At 45.0% G+C, this 18,381-nt stretch overlaps 1 protein-coding gene across 3 annotated transcripts in view; it reads right to left on the bottom strand.

The window, feature by feature from the left end:
- The window catches only part of FYB1 (FYN binding protein 1), a 150,848-nt gene that overhangs the window by 88,667 nt on the left and 43,800 nt on the right, over window positions 1-18,381 (bottom strand). For all 3 annotated transcript variants that reach the window (XM_059694893.1, XM_059694891.1, XM_059694894.1), the window contains exon 2: window positions 3,506-4,643. In XM_059694893.1, the coding sequence (XP_059550876.1) occupies window positions 3,506-4,643 (1,138 nt within the window). The remainder of the gene's footprint in view (window positions 1-3,505; window positions 4,644-18,381) is intronic.

Here is an 18,381-nt window from a genome sequence, read left to right as displayed (position 1 = left end):
TTCATTTTGCATAGAAATGCAATTCAATTGAGCACCAGGCTATTGGTAAGCGTTATCTAGTTGTTGAAAGAGGACTTGCTAAGCTACAGAGAGTATTAATCTTAAACTCTGATTAAAGAGATCCTGGTGGGAAGACAAACCTGAGCAACTAACAGGAATATTTTATTTCTGGGCTCCAAATAAATAATGTTAAGTGGACTGGTCTGTCTTCATTCAATTTATAGCAGTATTTATAGTAAAAATAAAAAAAAATAAAAAAAAGACTCATTTCAACCAAGAGATGAAGAGAGGTAGAAGAATGAGGATTCTTTGGGTTTCATTTATGCTTAATTTATTATCTCATTCTATCCCTAGCATGTGTTTCAAGAGAGGGAGCACAGCAGGGAGGGTCGCGATGGGGACCTAGGCTCTAGAGGGAGGACAAGGTCTGTTTCCACTCAGTCGCAGTGCAGCCTGGGGCAGGTTACCTAACCTCACAGAATTCCTGTTTCATTGGCATTAACAGGGTAATGAGTATCATATATATAACATGTCCTCAATAAGGGATACATATTTGTAATGGTTACTATATTGGACAAAGATGATAAAGACGGAGGGTAGATCTGAAGATGAGATTTAAGGAATTGGACACGAATCTTGAAGGGAAAGAATCAGGTGGGAAAGCTAAGAAAATAGTTTTAGAGTTTTGAACGCCTACAAAATGATTTGATGAAGCTTTAGTTAATTTGGACACTATATGCTTTCTAATTCTGGTATTTTTTTTAACCTTCCTAGATGGAATGCTAAATTGCTTAGCATGATTAAGGAAAATAGTAGTGGTAGGATCCGGAGTCAGCAGACCTGACTTTTTTTTTTTTTAAAAATATCTTTTTATTGATTTCAGAGAGGAAGGGAGAGGGAGAGAGAGAAAAAAACATCAATGATGAGAGAGAATCATTGATCGGTTGCCTCCTGCACACCCCGCACTGGGGATTGAGCCCTTGACCAGGCATGTGCCCTTGACCAGAATCGAATCTAGGACCCTTCAGTACACAGGTCGACGTTCTATCCACTGAGCCAAACCAGCCAGGGTAGCAGATCTGCCTATTAAGAAATTCTCTGTGTTCAGAAAATAAATGTTTATTTTATGATACATATACAAGACTCTTTTCTGTATAATGTTCTGACTGCAAAAGTTTGGAAATAATACAAACTGTTAAATTAATTAGGTGAGTCATCCACTTATCAGAATACTGTGCAGCTTAAAGAATAATCAGTTACCTCTCATTAAAATGTGGAAAGACATACAGGATTTATCAGTGTTTTTAAGAAACAAAGATCAGAGCATTGCATATAATATTCTATTTCTTGAGTAAAAATTGGGGGGTGGCTAGTATCTGTATTTCTATTTGTTGTGTAAACATAAACAAACTTTGGATAGAGGGGGAAGTAGAAGAGTGGTTGTTCTTGTGGGGCCGAGGCCTGGAAGACCCAGCAAAAGGCAGGAAAGGACTGAAGACACCTTTTCACGATGTTCCATTTTACACCTTTTTACACTTGCTGTGTTTTTGAGATAAATGTGATTTCTATTTAAAAACAAATTGAAAAAAGTGAGTGCTTTAAAGGGATGTTATTCAGAGTTTAAATTTATGAAACAGATTGTTTTATCCTGACACCAACTGGAGGTCACTTTAGATTAAAAATTGAGTTCTGATTTGTGAAAAGGTGGGTGAAGAGGGAATGGGGTCCATTTTGGAACATAACATACACCCAGGGCCCAGAGGTTGGAAGTGGGGTACACTGATGAGAGGTTTTAGAATCCAAACCGTGTGGTGGGGACCTGCGCAGTGGGGAGGCATGTAAGGATGGGGGAAAGGGTTGTAAAGGGAAAGAGAAAGGCAAGAATCAACGTGAATACTGAGCAATTGTGCCTGGGTCCCTGGGAGCTACATTGCACTGAAAATCAGCTCATTGCTGACCTTGACAGGACTGCAGAGCCAGCAAGAGGACTCAATTAGCATCTGTGAGAACTCATTCAATAGTGTGACACCAGGTAACGGGGTCCCACCATCCAATCCCTGTAGGACACAGCGAGGGAGAACTGGGAGCAAGCTCCCAAGGATTCCTGCCGGACCTCAGAACAGTTTCCTTGGCGTGAAGCAGAGCCATGAAATGGAACGAGTGACAGCACGTCTTAACACCTGAGATACAGAGAAACTAGGAAAGAGAGATAAGAAGGGGCCTTGTAGAAGGTCTTCCCCAAACTAACATTTCTGAATTAGGGACCAGTATTGAAATGGGTAGGTGACAAGTGCAACAAGCCTGAGTCTTTCTAGAAGGTGTGGATCCTGGGGTCATTGCACACCTGCTTTCTGCATGATAGATTAATAAGAGGCTGGGTCACCAATCTGTTGATCAACACTGAAAATGCTGATCTCAGGAAGATCACAGATTGATTGCAAAATACTTCTATGAAGCCAAAAAAGAAGAACAACCTTATGCCTAGAGCAGCTTTAATCAGACCATGCTTTTGTAAGGAAAAAAATATGTCCAATAGTGGTGTGGTCACTTGTCAACACCAGCCCCACCCCCCCAATACACAGCAGTTACACATTATTTGCCTAAAATACTCATCATTTCAGGCATAAGTGAGTTACTCTCATGGCTATGCAGAGTTACAACTTTTTACCAAGTCCCTCAGATCAAATGATGGGAGTGCCATAGAACTGTGGAAACCTCTCTGCTAGAAAATGCGCTGTCCCCCCAGAAGAAGAATGTACCCCTTTTCTGGCTTATTATCTGAGCTATGTATTACTTTATGAATCAGAGAAGTTCAGAGAGCTTTACCTTGAGAAATAGGAAGCAGCTGGACATAAAACAGAAAGTGCAGTTTCACAAGGGCCCTGATGCCCTCTTATTTGAATGTTGGGCTTAGGAAACATGATGGAGTTGTGGGCATTTATAGTCCCTGGGAGGAGGGGGTCTCTGAACCCTGCACTGTTGGCGTTTGGGGCTGGATAATTGTCGTGGGGAGCTGCCTTGTGCATTGTAGGGTGTGTGGAAACGTCCCTGGCCTCTGCTCAGTAGATGCCAGTAGCACCCTCCCGCTGTGACAATGAAAAGTGCCCCCAGACATTTGCCAAATGTCCCTGGGGTGTCAAAATCGCCCCCGCATGAGCATCGCCGCCTTAGGGTTTGCCTCATCTGTCCGTCTAACTCCTTAGTGGTAGTACAAGTGACACACCACAGTCCCATTCAACAGAAATGAAACCAAACTAAGGAAGTCAATGAAAAGATGATCATTAAGCGAAACCACGTATCAAATCAAATGGATGAGTTTGCCTCCACCCCCCAAGCCAGCCCTCCCTCTCAGAGCTCCCACACCAAAGCCAAACCATCCCAAAGAGGTGGTCACCCCCACAGCCACCGGGGATGGATCCTTCCTCATCACCAGCTTCCCCCTGGAGCGAAGATGCCTGCTGCTGGGGAAGCAAACGCGTGAAGTAGAAACGAGAGAAGCACTTACTGTTCGCAGGAGCAGCTTTTCGGAATTTGGCCAGGTCCACGTGGGGGGGTCGGCTGGGCTTCGGTGGAGGGGGGCCCAGGACAGCCAAGGGGGGCAGGGGCTTCTGCTTAGGGGTGGCGAGACTCTTGTCTCCCCTTTCCTTTTCCTGACCTTGGCCCCAGGGCCCGGCCATCGTCACCTTGGAAGGTGTCTTAGGGAGCAAGGCAGGCGGCTCCTCCTGGCTCATCTTGCCCAGGAACACGTTCTTAGCAGCATCCACCTTCCTGTCTTCTCTCCTGTCCTCGGCTTTTCTGGAGAGGCCCGGGGCTCCCCTGCTGGCGGCCGGCTTCAGGACCACGCCAGGGAAAGGTGAACTTGACGTCTCGCCTCCTTGGTCTTTGGTGTCTGGGTCTTCCCTCGCTGGCCTGAAAGAGCCTGTTTTGGACCTGAATCCTGGGGGGGCCGGGGGTCCTCTGAGTGGAGACGCGTTCTTAGTGGGGCTCTCGCCTTCGTGGGGGTCATCGAGACTGGGGGATGGCTTCGGGCCAAAGGGGGGCTTGGGGAAGAGGGGCTTGGGCTCCTGGTCCTGGGAGGCTGACCCAAACTTGCCTTGCACCCCAGACAACTTAGGGAACACTGGCTTCTGGTCGCTCTCCTGGGCTGCAGGGGGAAGCCTGGGCTTCGGGCCCGGTGGCTTTGGGTCGTGGTCTTGGTTGACACCAGCGTGGAGCGCCGGCTTGTTCCCAGGAGGCCGGGGGAACGCGGGCTTGGCATCTTCTCTGGGCGGGTTGGGCTTGGGGCCTACGGGCCTCAGAAAGGCCGCTCTCCCCTCGGGGTCTCTGGGGGCCGGGGATCCAAATCTTTGGCCCACTCCCGCGGGCTTCAGAAACGGGGGTTTGGGATCCGGCTCCGGCTTTTCCTCAGGAGGAGGTTTCACCCCCACAGGTGGCTTTGGGACCCCAAACTTGGGCATGCTGCTGGGTCCCGTCAGAGGGCTGGCATTTCCTTGGTTGTTGAAGAAGTTCTTTTTGGCTTGGAGTCCTGAGGGGGAATTCTGCCCGGTGACCTTGAAGGGTCGGCTGCCGGCCGAGACCTCCTCCGTGGGGTCGCCCACCGCGCTGAACTTCGCCATGAGAGACTTCACATCTGCTTTTCCATCCTACAAGCATGGGGAACAAAAACCGGTGAGAACAGCTCGCCCTTCACAGTTGAAAATGCTGCACTTGACAGGGTTTCCTGGTTTGAGGCCGGCGGTGCTGCTGATTGGGTAGCGAGATATCGTAACACTGGCCTTCCTCTATGGCAACATACGTTGTGAGAGTTTCTGGAAGGGGGAGGGCGCATGTGCATGCACTTTTTGGGGTTGTCTGAGACTGACATGCTCATTTTTGTTTGTCACAACTCATTGTTTCCCCTTCCTGCCACTGTTTCTCTCGCTAGCTTGTTGAATTGACCGTTCCCTTCGTGTTTGTCTACTTTATTTCACTCGAAAAAATAGGGGAGTCTCTAACAAACGACTTCTTCCATATTTCACTGATGAGCCTCTTAAGTAGAAGCTGCACTTAAAAAATGAAAGTAAGCCCATAGGTTGCATGTTTTCCGGGCATGGCCTTGCTCAGCATCTCTGTGGTTCGCAGGAGTTCTCTTGACCCACCCACAGTTCAGGTCAGCCTGCTAACAGGGAGACGGGGCAGAAAAAGCCACTCATTTTATGTGTAAGTAATAAAAAAGAGTTTTCCTACTGACTTTTCTATTTAATGCTAATGATTTAACTGGAACCAGTGCAGTGGGCAGCTTGTGTTCCATCCCAGGACTGGTCCTGTCTAGGGGACACAGTCTGGGGCACTCAGGGGAGGTGACAAGGATGCAGAGACTGTCTGGGAAGTCTCATGTTCCGACTTCTAGCTTCTCCGGTCTTGCCTCTTCTATAATGACACCGGCCACTCCTTCTCAGAGCGTCTGTCCTCCTTGTCTATTGCTTAGTAAAGAGAGCAGGCACTGAGCCTTCTCTGTGGGTATAGTCCCACGTAATCTGATAGAATTTATGGTGTGTTTGGTCTGTCTCTCAAATGCAAGTTCTAGAATATTCTAGATCTTTTAGGATATTTGAAAGTCTGAAGCTTTAAAAAAACACACATTGGAGATACACGCGTGACCATCACCATTTCTATTTCTGTGCTTTCAGATTCACCTAGAAAACGCTTTCTTCCTTCCCACCCCCACCACCCATTGCCACACACCCAAGCACTTTTCATCTCCCAAGGGCCCACTTGAATACCACAAAACCAGACCCTGTCCGGTTGGGGAGATTTGCTCTGTCCTCTTAACTGCTGTATCACCTCAGACACTTATACATGTGATGCAAATGTGACTTCCTTTCATAATAGTAGGAACCATTGTGTAGTGTGTACATATGTGTGCTTGATTCTGAATCATGCTTGTACCTGTGTGGCTCATCTCCTGCTTTGGGGGGATGTCAATACCTAACTCCATTTCCCAGAAAAGAAACGTGAGGTTAAAACTGCAAGAGGACATAGTGGAAAGATCATGAGAACTTGGTTGGAATCCTAGTTTATTAGTTGGGCGTCCGTGGCATCATCTATAGCATGGGGCTGATGACACAGACCTGCCAGAATTGTCATGCACAGTAGAGATGGAATTTGTCAAGTGCCTGCCCGGCCCACAGCAGGGGCTCATTAGATGGGAACTCTTATCATGAGGAATGTTAAGTAGCACATTCACGGATGCACAGCCAGCAACTGTGAGCACAGGGATGCAGACTCAGGTCCCTCTGAGGCTCCGAAACCCAGAATTTGTCTCATTTCTCTTTGTGTCCTACAACACCTGGGCCCCGGCCAGGCTTTTCATACAGATTTGGGGAATGCAGGTTGGCACTGAGCTGAATCCTGTGAACAGTGATTTTCAAAGCAATGATGCCCTCAGCAGGAGTTTGTCTCCTGCCAAAATGCAGCCCGTGTGTATTTGCGGGTTGGGGGTAAGGAACCTGGGCAGGCGATGAAAACCAGATGAGAGAAATAGTTTCCAGCTTGAATTTTGCTCCTTTAGTTTACTACCCGATAGCCGAGTCTCTGAAAACATCTTGTTTTCTACCTTGCCTCTCTTGAGCCCCATGGTTCCCTCAAGTCCTCAGTCTATCCAATCGATCCCTGAAGACCTAGACCAGGGAGAGTTTGGGTGTTGGGGGTGGGGCTCCGGGGAGGAGAAGACAAGTACCGCCCTGTGCCTCCAGGGAGATGGAAGCTGCAGAGAACTTCAAACCTGAGCACAAGCAGCATAAAGAAGTGTCAACACCAGCCCTGACCAGTTTGGCTCAGTCGATAGAGCGTTGGCCTGCGGACTCAAGGGTGCCGGGTTCGATTCCAGTCAAGGGCATGTATCTTGGTTGCGGGCACATCCCCAGTGGGGAGTGTGCAGGAGGCAGCTGATCGATGTTTCTCTCTCATCGATGTTTCTAACTATCTCTCTCCCTTCCTCTCTGTAAAAAAAATCAATAAAATATATATATAAAGAAGTGTCAGCACCAGAATTTGCTCACCACCAGGAAGAAAGTCTGTTTCTGGGGAAGCATGCTTTCACTCTAGACTTACTCTAGGTCTATAACTTGTTCTAGATTTTGTAACAAGAGGCCACAAGGCAGAGTGGTTAATAACACAGGCTCAGGAGCCAGACCGGCTGGGTTTGAATCTTCCTAACTATTTAATCTTGGGCAAGGAACAGAAATTCCCTGGGCCTTCATCTGCTCACCTCTGTCGTGAGAATAAGGCCCTGTGATAGGGCGGCTGCTGGGAAGAATAAATAAAGTAATATTCATAAACACATGGAAGAGTGCCTGGTACATAGGAGGGCTTGCTCTTTTTATGCAGCAAGTCAGGCTGTAGAAATCACCTAGTCCACCTCCTCCCGCAGGTCGGCGAGGAACAGAAACCAAGGGATTTAAGTGAGTTCCTACTTAATGCTAGCAACTTCACATCTTGAATTTCACGGGGGAAACCCCAGGAAACACACTAACCCATTGTCAAACTCCACGTCCTGGTTTTAATTTAGAAAATATGGAAGTGGTTGATTTGCCATTGGAACTTGTCTCAGATGTCAAGCCAGGCCCAGGAGGCAGGTCAGCGTCTTGGTTAATGACACAGGCTCTGGGATCATCGACTTGGCTGAACACCTTGACTTTCCCACTGACTGGCCATGCGATTTACCTACTAAGTTGTCTTCACCCATAAGATGCAAATAATCACCGTATCTATTTCTCACAGGGCTTGTTTTTCAAAAGAGGATTACATGGGTTAGTGTGTGTAATGTTATGCGATCAAGAATTGCTTGTCTGCCATCATTGTATCTTCTAATTCACCAGTCACATTACATCATTTCCTTCAGGTGGCCATGTTGTGAAGTTATAGTTGTTACTGTCATGTCCTAATTTTAATTATAGCTGAGGCAAATACCGCTGGATAACATAATAGAGTTAGTATGTTTGAGTTTAGTTTATGCGCATTCTGAAACCTTTCACTGGATGCTGAAGGACAGGTTAAGAAAGAGCAAGTTCTTATGTTGTTACTGAAGAAATGGTAACAACACCTGAGCTTACTAATATGTCTGGCAAATCAAGTAGCCTGGACTTACAACTATTTAATCACTTATACTGACTGCTTAGCTTTAGAGGTTATTTTGTAATTATCACTGTTAATAAGTTTATTAGATAAAATTTTAACACCCAGATTAACCATTAATCGGAACAATATTAGCCAGATTTCTTCCTTAATGATAGAAAGTCAAACATGATTTAACTTTTTTGTTTTTACATTTTCCTATCTTGACTTCATTGTAGGTTGAACATTCATTTCATTTTCTAGGGCACTTTTTACTTAGAAAATAGGGTGGGAATAATGTATAATTGTATAACAGTGATATGAAGACACCTTATCAATGTTTGCTTTTTATTTTTATTTTTTTAATATATTTTATTGATTTTTTACAGAGAGGAAGGGAGAGAGAGAGTTAGAAACATCGATGAGAGAGAAACATCAACCAGCTGCCTCCTGCACACCTCCTACTGGGGATGTGCCCGCAACCAAGGTACATGCCCTTGACTGGAATTGAACCTGGGACCTTTCGGTCTGCAGGCCGACGCTCTATCCACTGAGCCAAACCAGTTAGGACAATGTTTGCTTTTTAAAAATAATGTATTTTTTATCTTTTCAATTCCAGTTGACATATAATATTATATTAGTTTCAGGTATACAACATAGTGACTAGCCATTATATAACTTACAAAATGATCACTCTAATAAGTCTAGTTCCCACCTAACACCATACACAGTTCGTACAAAATTATTGACTATATTCTCTGTGCTGTATTTTATGTCCATGTGACTATTTTTATAATTGCCAATTTGTACAAAAAGTCTGCTTTTCATTTTTTTATAATAGAGTATACTCTAAAACCTATAAATAAAAACTAAATAATACGAAGGCTACAACTGGAGATTGTTTTTAAAGTTTCTTATCTTCAAAAGTCTCATGTCTGTAGAGTGTCATTTTGTAAAGCACACAGGAAATAAAAACATCCATGGGTCGTGGCTACGGAATAAATATAAAATAACTTTGAAGCCTGAGTTCACCCCTTAAGTTGTGTTTGTGTCACTTTTGTCATTAAAGCATGAGGAGAACGGGCCGTGCTATGGGTGCTGTTATTTTCCCTGAGGAAAGAGTGAAGACAGGGAGTACATAACCTGGAGTCCCTTTTCCCAAGCTACTGAATTATTCCCACTATGAGGGCTGAGGCATGGGGACAGACTGTATTCTTGTTCTAACTAGCCTGGCACTTAGACTTTTTTACCTTTTCCAGTACTGTGACACGGCCTGCATACAGAGCTGGACATTTATCAAACATCCAGACAACCTGACTACCCCTTGAAGGACTCAGCTAACCAGGCCATCTGCCATCCATTGTCCAGACCACTGGCCATGACCAGAGCTCCTGGTACCCATCCTCAAGACCAGCGGTGGCCAACTGGTGGTCCATGAGGTCCGAGAGGTTGGTGACCACTGCTCTAGACCACCTGGCATCCCTCATCCAGACTGGCTGACATCTGACTGATCACTGTCCTGGACCAATCTCAGGCTAATAAATGCAGGACTGATTATTCTCAAGAATGCACTTTTTACAGTAAAAACTCAACTTCTCTTTCTTCTTTGGAACATCTGGGTTTTTGCCTAGCTGTGTTCTCAGTCTACAAACTCTAAGACCCTTGAATAGATCTTTATCATTTATTTCTAACCACAACCTCAGGTTCATAATTCATTCAATATTCCCTAGATAAAGCCCATGGAAAAAGAAGAAAATTTCACTTGATTACATGAATACTTTTAATTAAGGGAGAGACAGGAAATATCAATAGTTTACCCAAACTGATATCTTTTTTTCTTTTCCTTCCTTCCTTCCTTCCTTCCTTCCTTCCTTCCTTCCTTCCTTCCCCCCCTCCTTCCTTCCTTCCCTCCCCCCCTCCTCCCTCCCTTCCTTCCTCCCTTCCTTCCTTCCTTCCTTCCTTCCTTCCTTCCTTCCTTCCTCTCTTTCATCATTAATCAATTTTGCTGTGTGTGGGCTTTTAAAATTATTTTATTGTTATGTTGGACTAGAGGCCCAATGCATGAAATCTGTGCAAGAGTAGGCCTTCCTTCTGGCTGCTGGCACCAGCCTCCCTCTGGCACCTGGGTCCTGGGCTTCCCTCCAGCTGCTGGCAGGCACCCAGGACCCCGGCAGCCACAGCTTCGTCTGGAAGGTTGTCCAGAAGGACGTCCGGTCTAATTAGCACATTACGCTTTTAATATTATAGATAACATGTCAGTCCCTATAACTTATTTGGTCTGAAATGCTGATTACCACTGCCACTGTTTCCAGGAACAGGAGCTCAGGAATAGTGGCCTCAGGGGGTAACAGGAGCCTGCAAGGAGGTGCAGATGTAAAGAGAAAATGTTCCAGGAAGCGCGTCCCAGGCTTGCTCAGTCATCAGAAATTGGAATCAGGGTGTATGGAAGAGGGGAATCAGCAGGTGAGGAGTGCTGGGGCGATGGCTCATGCTGCTCACACTTAGGATCCACTCGGCCAAGGACTGACCAGAAGGTATCACAAAAAGACTGGGAAGCGACAGGTTCTTTGTAAAGCCAGATAACTTACCAGCCCTGAGGTAGAAAAGAGGCTGGTAAGAATGTGTAATAGACTCAAGCAGCTGTCTGAGCTGCCATAATATTCAGCCTCACTGGTTTATGTTGTCTAGGTCAAATAAAGCAACAGCTATGTTCCTCATGATCAAGTCCTCTGAATACACAACACACACGCGCGCACACAGACACACACACACGCATGCATAGTGGTTGCTTGTCTTTTTTCTCTAAAGAGACTTGATTTGTTATACCTAGTAAACTTGGAAAAGGGAACTGTCTATAGATATATATAGAAGTCTAAGTGACTGATCATCCGTCTGTCGACCAACTGACCAGCCTGTACATATGATGTGTACTGGCAATTTAAAAATAAATGTTGACTCGCGCATGCACGATACGATACGTATAAAGCTCTCGCTGGTACCAATTGCATGTGTGGTTTCGATCTGTCATTGTTGATGGTGAATTTGGTTGACACTTCTATTATAGAGAAAGGGTAAATAGCGATATTAAAATATTTCTTCTAATTAATTTCCTTTCAATGTGCACAAATCCGTGCACCAGGCCACTAGTTTTAATATGAAAATCAACTTTTTAAGAACTCTTTATTCTTAGCAATTACATAACAAAGCTACTCTAATTGTTTTTAGTTGTGAAAATCAAGTTAATGGAAGTTGGCTGAAAGTCAGTACTTGATGGTAGATGGTAAGTTCCACCATCTATATATATAAAAGCCTAAGCAACCGTTCAACCGCTTGACCAGTCGACTGGTAGCTATGATGCGCACTGACCACTAGGGTGCAGACGCTCAACACAGGAGCTGCCCCCTTGTGGTCAGTGTGCTCCCACAGCGGGAGCGCTGCTCAGCTGACCAATGAGTGCCAGATGCCAAGCTCACGGCTGGTGAGTGCAACTGTGAGCCTCTCCGCGAACACTCCCCCTGTGCACCCCTCCCCCACCCAGACCGGGACCAGGATAGGGACCAGCATCGAGACGGACCAGGTGCAAGCCCTTGGCTGCTTCTTGGTCATGGGCTCATCAGTATCGCCCTAGGACGGGCGCACGGAGACTGCAGTGGAGTGGCAGTGAGCCTACCAAGTGGTGGTGGTGGCAGGCGCAGTGGGGCCAGGATGAGAGGGAGTGGCACAGCACCCAGCCTGGGCCAGGGCTCCTCCCCAGCCACCTGCCACTTCGTGCACTACTACCTCCATCCCTTGGGGGATGTAGGACTGCTGTTTTCCACCGATCCCCATAGGCTGAGGGACCCCAATGGTGCATGAATCCGTGCACTGGGCCTCTAATAGATAATAAAACTGCACTAAACTTTTTCATCCTTATCAACACAGTCTAAAGAGTTATATGCTTAAATGTGTGTACTCTGTTTCCCCAATGAGATGTAAAAGCAGGGACCTGGTTTTATTTTTTCCCCTCAAAAAAGCACCCCTCTGCCACCACCCACCCAAACAAGCACTCCCCTGATACCTGGCACAGTTCTTTCCAGAATACTGGGTGGGGGCAAATTAGGTTTACAGCTGTTCATATGGAAAATAATAAAATAATGAATAAGCAATAATGCAAGAATGAACTCTATGTGTCACATATTCACACATAGTGAATGGGCTGACTTGACTTGAATTTCACCACGCTTGAGCCCAGAGATAACTGTGGGAGAAATGATTTCCTAAGCTTCTTAAAGAGTGTTGAACCCCGGTCACAGATCTATGTTTACGCACTCTCTCCCTAACAGTCTCTACTCCATGGCAAACGCTCTGTGAAGGATTCCAGTTGGCTGAGCCTCTGAGGCTGGAGACAGCACCAGGCCCCTCTTCAAGAGGATGTGGGAACATGCCTCTCACCACAAATTGTGTTGTTGGGGCAGGAGCAGGCTGCTGCCGACTGGGCCAGGGCACAGGTAGGAGGAGCAGGTGGTGAAGGCAGCAGGGTTGGCCCTGGTTGTGACAACCCCTGACCAGTGAGCATGGAGATGGAACGGCAGGCAACCCCAGCGGCCAGCTCTGTGCTCTCAGGTGTAACGCAGGAAGGAGAAAACACCTGGCAGAGCTCAGAGGGGGTTCTCTCTGGGAGCCATGTGCTCAGGGTTCCCTAAGGAAATGGCCTGAGAAAACCTCTGCAGATGTCCCTGTGTCACCATCATGCCCTGCGTGTTAGCTCAGGCAGCTGCTCCTCTGACCCTTTCCCGGCTCCTCCTGGTTCTCTCTTCTGGGGTAGATTGACATGAGAAAGCAAGGTGGTTCAGCAATTGGTTAGCTTAGGTCAGCGGTTCTCAACCTGTGGGTTGCGACTCCTCTGGGGGTCGAATGACCCTTTCACAGGGGTCGCCTAAGACCATCAGGAAACACATTTATAATTACATATTGTTTTTGTGATCAATCACTATGCTTTAATTATGTTCAATTTGTAACAATGAAAATACATCCTGCATATCAGATGTTTACATGACGATTCATAACAGGAGCAACATTACAGTGATGAAGTAGCAACGAAAATAATTTTATGGTTGGGGGTCACCACAACACGAGGAACTGTATTAAAGGGTCGTGGCATGAGGAAGGTTGAGAACCACTGGCTTAGATGGTGATGGCCCACCTTGCGCAGACTGCGTCACCTTGAACTCTCACGTGTACTGATCCGTTAGGCTTTTGTGTACACTCTGTCTTTAAAGACCAAGAGCTTGAAAGTCGCCATCATTATACAAATTGTAGCCTTTTCTGCCTGGTTATCCCACCAAATTGCCTTTGCACACAATGTTGACTTTGATGGCTTATGCATAAATGGATGAGGAAGTTAATGTGACTTTGTATGTGTTTCTGGAGTTTGTTTTGCTCTAAGTTTTTGGCTTCTTGATGCTGATGGAATGGTGACAGGATGTAGAGAGTACAGAACACCAAAAACAGTCCTGAAACCACTTATTTTTGTTATTCTGTTTTTATATAATTTTCAGCAAATTTAGTTTATATTTGCTTAGGATATAATTCACTTACCCTGCATTAATTAAATATACCAAATTGGAGGAGAGTCATTTAGATTTTGACTAGTGAACATGGAGATAATTGAAAATTGTCTTCATTGATATCTTACTAATGACTTACTTGGATGTGAGGGTAATATTTAATGTACATACGCCATAATATAAGTCCTGTCATTTTCCCTGTACTTCCAACTTTGTCACCTCAAAGGGATCTTAATTTCATCTACTACTTCTTGCACTTAGTCTATTTTCATAATATGAAGCAGCAAAAGAAAACTCACTTTGCTAAAAACATGACATTTGAAACAAAAATTTTTGATGGCAGAGAGATACTGTTTGACATGGAAAATAAAAATATTATGTTCCCTTTTTTTTCAGCACCCAAATCCCTCTGAACCCACATCAACACACACACACACACACACACACACACACACACACACACACACACACACACACACACCAGTCGGGGCAGCAAGTTCCGTCTGTCCTTGACGAGAAGTTAGAAACTGAAAGTGTATGGTCTGCATGGAGCGGGGTGGGGGCAGGGGTATGAGTCTCTGTGGGGTTTTCTAGAGACTTCCTTCCCAGCATGTGAAAAGTCCTGTGTGAAGAGAACAGCTTAGGAGAGGAAGACTCAACAAATGAATCAAGATAGGTGGCATGTGCTTATCAGTGCGGGATCCACAGTTGGACGTGAGGAAAGTAAAAACTGAACAGTAGAAATGGAGGATTATGGAAGATTCCACAAAGAGAGACGGACACTATTTTGGAAACTCACTCCACAGAATATGATGATGTGAAACCCTCTCTCTAACTTCCTCCATTCCCACTCTACCTCTTCTCCTTTTACTCTTTGAAGATACTGCATTCAGTATTGAGTAATCAGGATTAAAAACATAGTCACCTCACACCTCTGACCTCACTTTTTCTCTCCTATAAGTCATAGCAACAAGACTTCACCATAAGACAAGCAAGTTTGCTCATCTCTTGCATCATGGCTCTTTACTGTGGGTTGCACCGTTTCTCATTAAAGTTGTGATGTTCAAAATTTCTAGCCTTTCATGGTGTATATCCTGTTCTCAGCACCTAGCCTCCCCTTTCCCACGCCTCCTCACCTTTCCTAGGTGCGTGACGGCTTCAGCTACTCTGGGTCTTCACTATCCACTCATTTCTTCTGAGAGTGCTGTGACTCCTAGCTCCGGTGTGTGGCACTTTGTCACTATCTAGTGTAAAGTCTGTGTTTTATTAAGATCACTTATTCCCAGGGTACAATGACCTCAACAGTCTGCCCCCCAAACATGTGCACTTGTATAGTTAGCAAAAAATTCTGGAGTTTGGTATTATGCACATACTAGGGGCCCAGTGCACGCATTTGTGCACCTTGAAAGGAACTGTGGGCCACGAGGCTGCTGTGGGCACAGGGGAAGTGGTTGTGAGTGGTGGCTCCAGCGCCAGCAGCAGATGCGAGCAGGGCTGGCGCCGGCAGCAGGTGCGAGCACCAGCCAGGACCGTGGCGCGGGAGCAAAGAATTTTCAGTAACCACCAGAGGCTCACCCCGATGACAGTCACCGGTGCCCCGCCTTGGTCTGGTGCCCCCGCTCACCTGCTCCACCATCCTGCTGAGGCTGATGCCACCATATTCCACCCTCTGCTGCCTGCAGCCAATGCCTGCCATATTCTGCACTGCCCCCTGGTGGTCAGCGCACGTCATAGTGACCGGTTGTTCTGGTTGTTCAGTTGTTTCACTGTTCGGTCTATTTGCATATTCACATTTTATTATATAGGATTGCTAATTTTATTATCAGAGCTATTATTCACTTTTTAAAAATCTTCCCCCCAGGATATTTTTTTCCATTGATTTTTAAAAATAGTGGAAAAGAGAGGGAAAGACAGAGAAATATCAATGTGAAAGAAATACATTGATTGGTTGCCTCCTGCATGTGCCCTGACCAGGGCCCAGGCTTGGGAGGAGCCTGCAACCAAGGTATGTGCCTTTGACCAAATCAAACCCAGGACCCTTCAGTCTGCAGGCCGATGCTCTATCCACTGAGCCAAACTGGCTAGGGCTGTTAATCACATTTTCAAACAAAATTTTATATACAGTATCTCATTGGATTGTCCCAAAGCCTGGTTATTTCTTATTTTTATAGAAGGCTAAACTAAGTGCAAGCATGTGGTAGGAAGGAGAATTGAACCTAGGTAGTCTGACTCTAAATTCTGTGTCAATTATCCATAGAAATCATGCCTTTCTTTTGTTCTTGTGTAGTTACTATTTTGAATTTAAAATCTTTTAATAGTTTCCCTCTGATCCAAAACATTTTCTGTTAACCCTAGTAATTGACCTTCTGTCCAAGAATCCCTAATCGTTGTAGGTGACGTGTTAACATTTTTGTTTTGCACATGGAGGTGATCATAGCAGATCTGAGCTAAGCAAGAAAACAGAGCAAGAGTAGGGGACAGAGTGGGGCTCTAAGCCAAAACATCTGATTGACTTTGAAACATCACAGGCATTCTGGAAAGGGGAAACAAGTACGAGAAGACAAACACTTCTGCTTGCTTTTTTGATGATTGGTCTATGCATGTGTTGCTGTAGGGGTGGGATATTTAAGCAGACAACTATATTAAGTTTCTTTCCCCCTAAACTATCCACTGAGGCAGTGAGATGAGTCATCCAAACAGATTTCAGAGGCCTAGTGCCCCATTCAGGTGCAGCCATTGTCACCCTGGGGTGGTGTTTATTGTTCTCCTGGCTTTAGCTTGGACTCATTACCAGAGGGAGGCTGAGGGTGTGAACCAATATGACTCGGGAATGAGGCTATGATTTGGGAAGGCCCATGGCAAAAATGAGGTAGATGGCAATGCATTCATATAAAATTAACTTTTCTGTCCGGATGACAGACAAGCAAAAAAAAAAAAAAAAAAAAAAATTAAAAAAAAAATGTTCGCATCTATGGTTAATTCAAAGAATAGAATAAAAAATGAAAAAAACCAAAAACCCGCAAAATCCCTTCCTGTTCTGTAATTTTCTAAATACTAAATGGTTTTCTAAGAATAAAAATACCACAGGGATTTACCTCTTGTTTTAAAATAATTTTCCTTTTAATTAAACAGGCAAATTTTTATGTTATGGATATTTTACCATAATACAAACCAAACATTTAGAAAAAAATAGTTTACTATTTTTTGGAGAATTATTAAGTTAAATGAAAATGCTGTAAATAATAAAATTGTTTCAATATTTTCCCATGTTGATATGTTTTCTTTCTTTTTGTCTGAGTTATAGTGATTGGTAAATACAATGGCAGTGACTCAAAAAGGAGGAGAAAACAGCATTTCAATAAGACCATGCTTATAGGTGAACATTTTATTGTCCAGAAATATGTTCATTTCATTCAAATATTTTTTAAAACTTTTATAACGTTTTAAATGACTTAAGTGTGGCTAAAATACAACAATGGGTCAATGCCAAATTTCTAATATGAATAAAAACAATAAAAAACTCCACCACACTGACCCAATTCATCTTGCTTTATTCTTCAAAGGGTTTCTTTATAGAGAATCACCAGCCTGGCAGCTATGGCTGCTATTGGGAGGGCGTGGCATCCCATGGTGTACTCAGCTACAAAAATGATTAAAAACCTGGATCCTCTAGGATCCTGGATCTGTCTTGCTCTGATCCTCATATTTTTATTTGATCTGCCTCTTGCTCCAACAGTATTTGGACGGAACAGACCCAAGGACACCTGACCACCCTCCAGCGTCTTTCCAGTCATCACCTTCAGAACCATCTCAGCCATCCTCAGAACCAGCCTTTCTTTCTTCCTTTCTTTTTCTTTCCTTCCTTCCTTCCTTCCTTCCTTCCTTCCTTCCTTCCTTCCTTCCTTCCTTCCTTCCTTCTTCCTTCCTTCCTTCCTTCCTTCTCTCTCTCTCTCTCTCTCTCTCTCTCTCTCTCTCTCTCTCTCTCTCTCTCTTTTTTTCTTTCTTTCTACATTAACTTCTTCTTGTCAAACAACCATGAGCTCCCAAATTTGTCAGAATTATTCCACGGAGCTGGAGGCTGCCATCAACCACCTTTCCAACCTGCATCTGTGGGCCTCCCACACCCACTTCTCTCTGGGCTTCTCTTTCCACAGTGACAATGTGGCTTTGGAGGGCGGGGGCCACTTCTTCTGTGAGTTGGCAGAGAAGAGGGAAAGGGCGCTGAGTATCTCTTAACTATGCAAAACCTGCCCTGGTGGTTTGGAATAACAGGGTAAACGAATGTATTTTGAATAGTCTATTTTGCGGTGAAGATAGGGAAAGCAGAGGATATGGTAGAGTTATCCTCAGGGGAAATTTTCCATGCTCTCTGACCCATCTTTGGCTCAGTGGATAGAGTGTCAGCTTGCCCACGGAAGGGTGGTGGGTTTGATTCCAGTTAAGGGCATGTACCTCGGTTGCAGGCTCAGCCCCAGTCAGGGAGAGTGCAGAAGGAAACCGATCGATGAATCTCTCTCACAGTGATGTTTCTCTCTGCCTCTCTTCCCCCACCCCTTTCTCTCTCTAAAAATCAACTGAAAAAATATCCTCGGGTGAGGATTAACAACAACAACAACAACAACAAAAAAGATGCAAAACCAGCTCGGTGCCTGCATCCTCTTCCGGATGTGCTCACGCCTCCCCAGGAAGAGTGGGTAGCACGCAGGACGCTAGGGACGCCGCCATGGCCTTGGAGAGGAAC

This window comes from Myotis daubentonii, chromosome 4 (assembly GCF_963259705.1).
Source record: "Myotis daubentonii chromosome 4, mMyoDau2.1, whole genome shotgun sequence".
Taxonomy (NCBI): domain Eukaryota; kingdom Metazoa; phylum Chordata; class Mammalia; order Chiroptera; family Vespertilionidae; genus Myotis; species Myotis daubentonii.
Note: the sequence above shows the minus strand (reverse complement) of the source record. Positions and strands in the feature narration are given on the sequence as shown.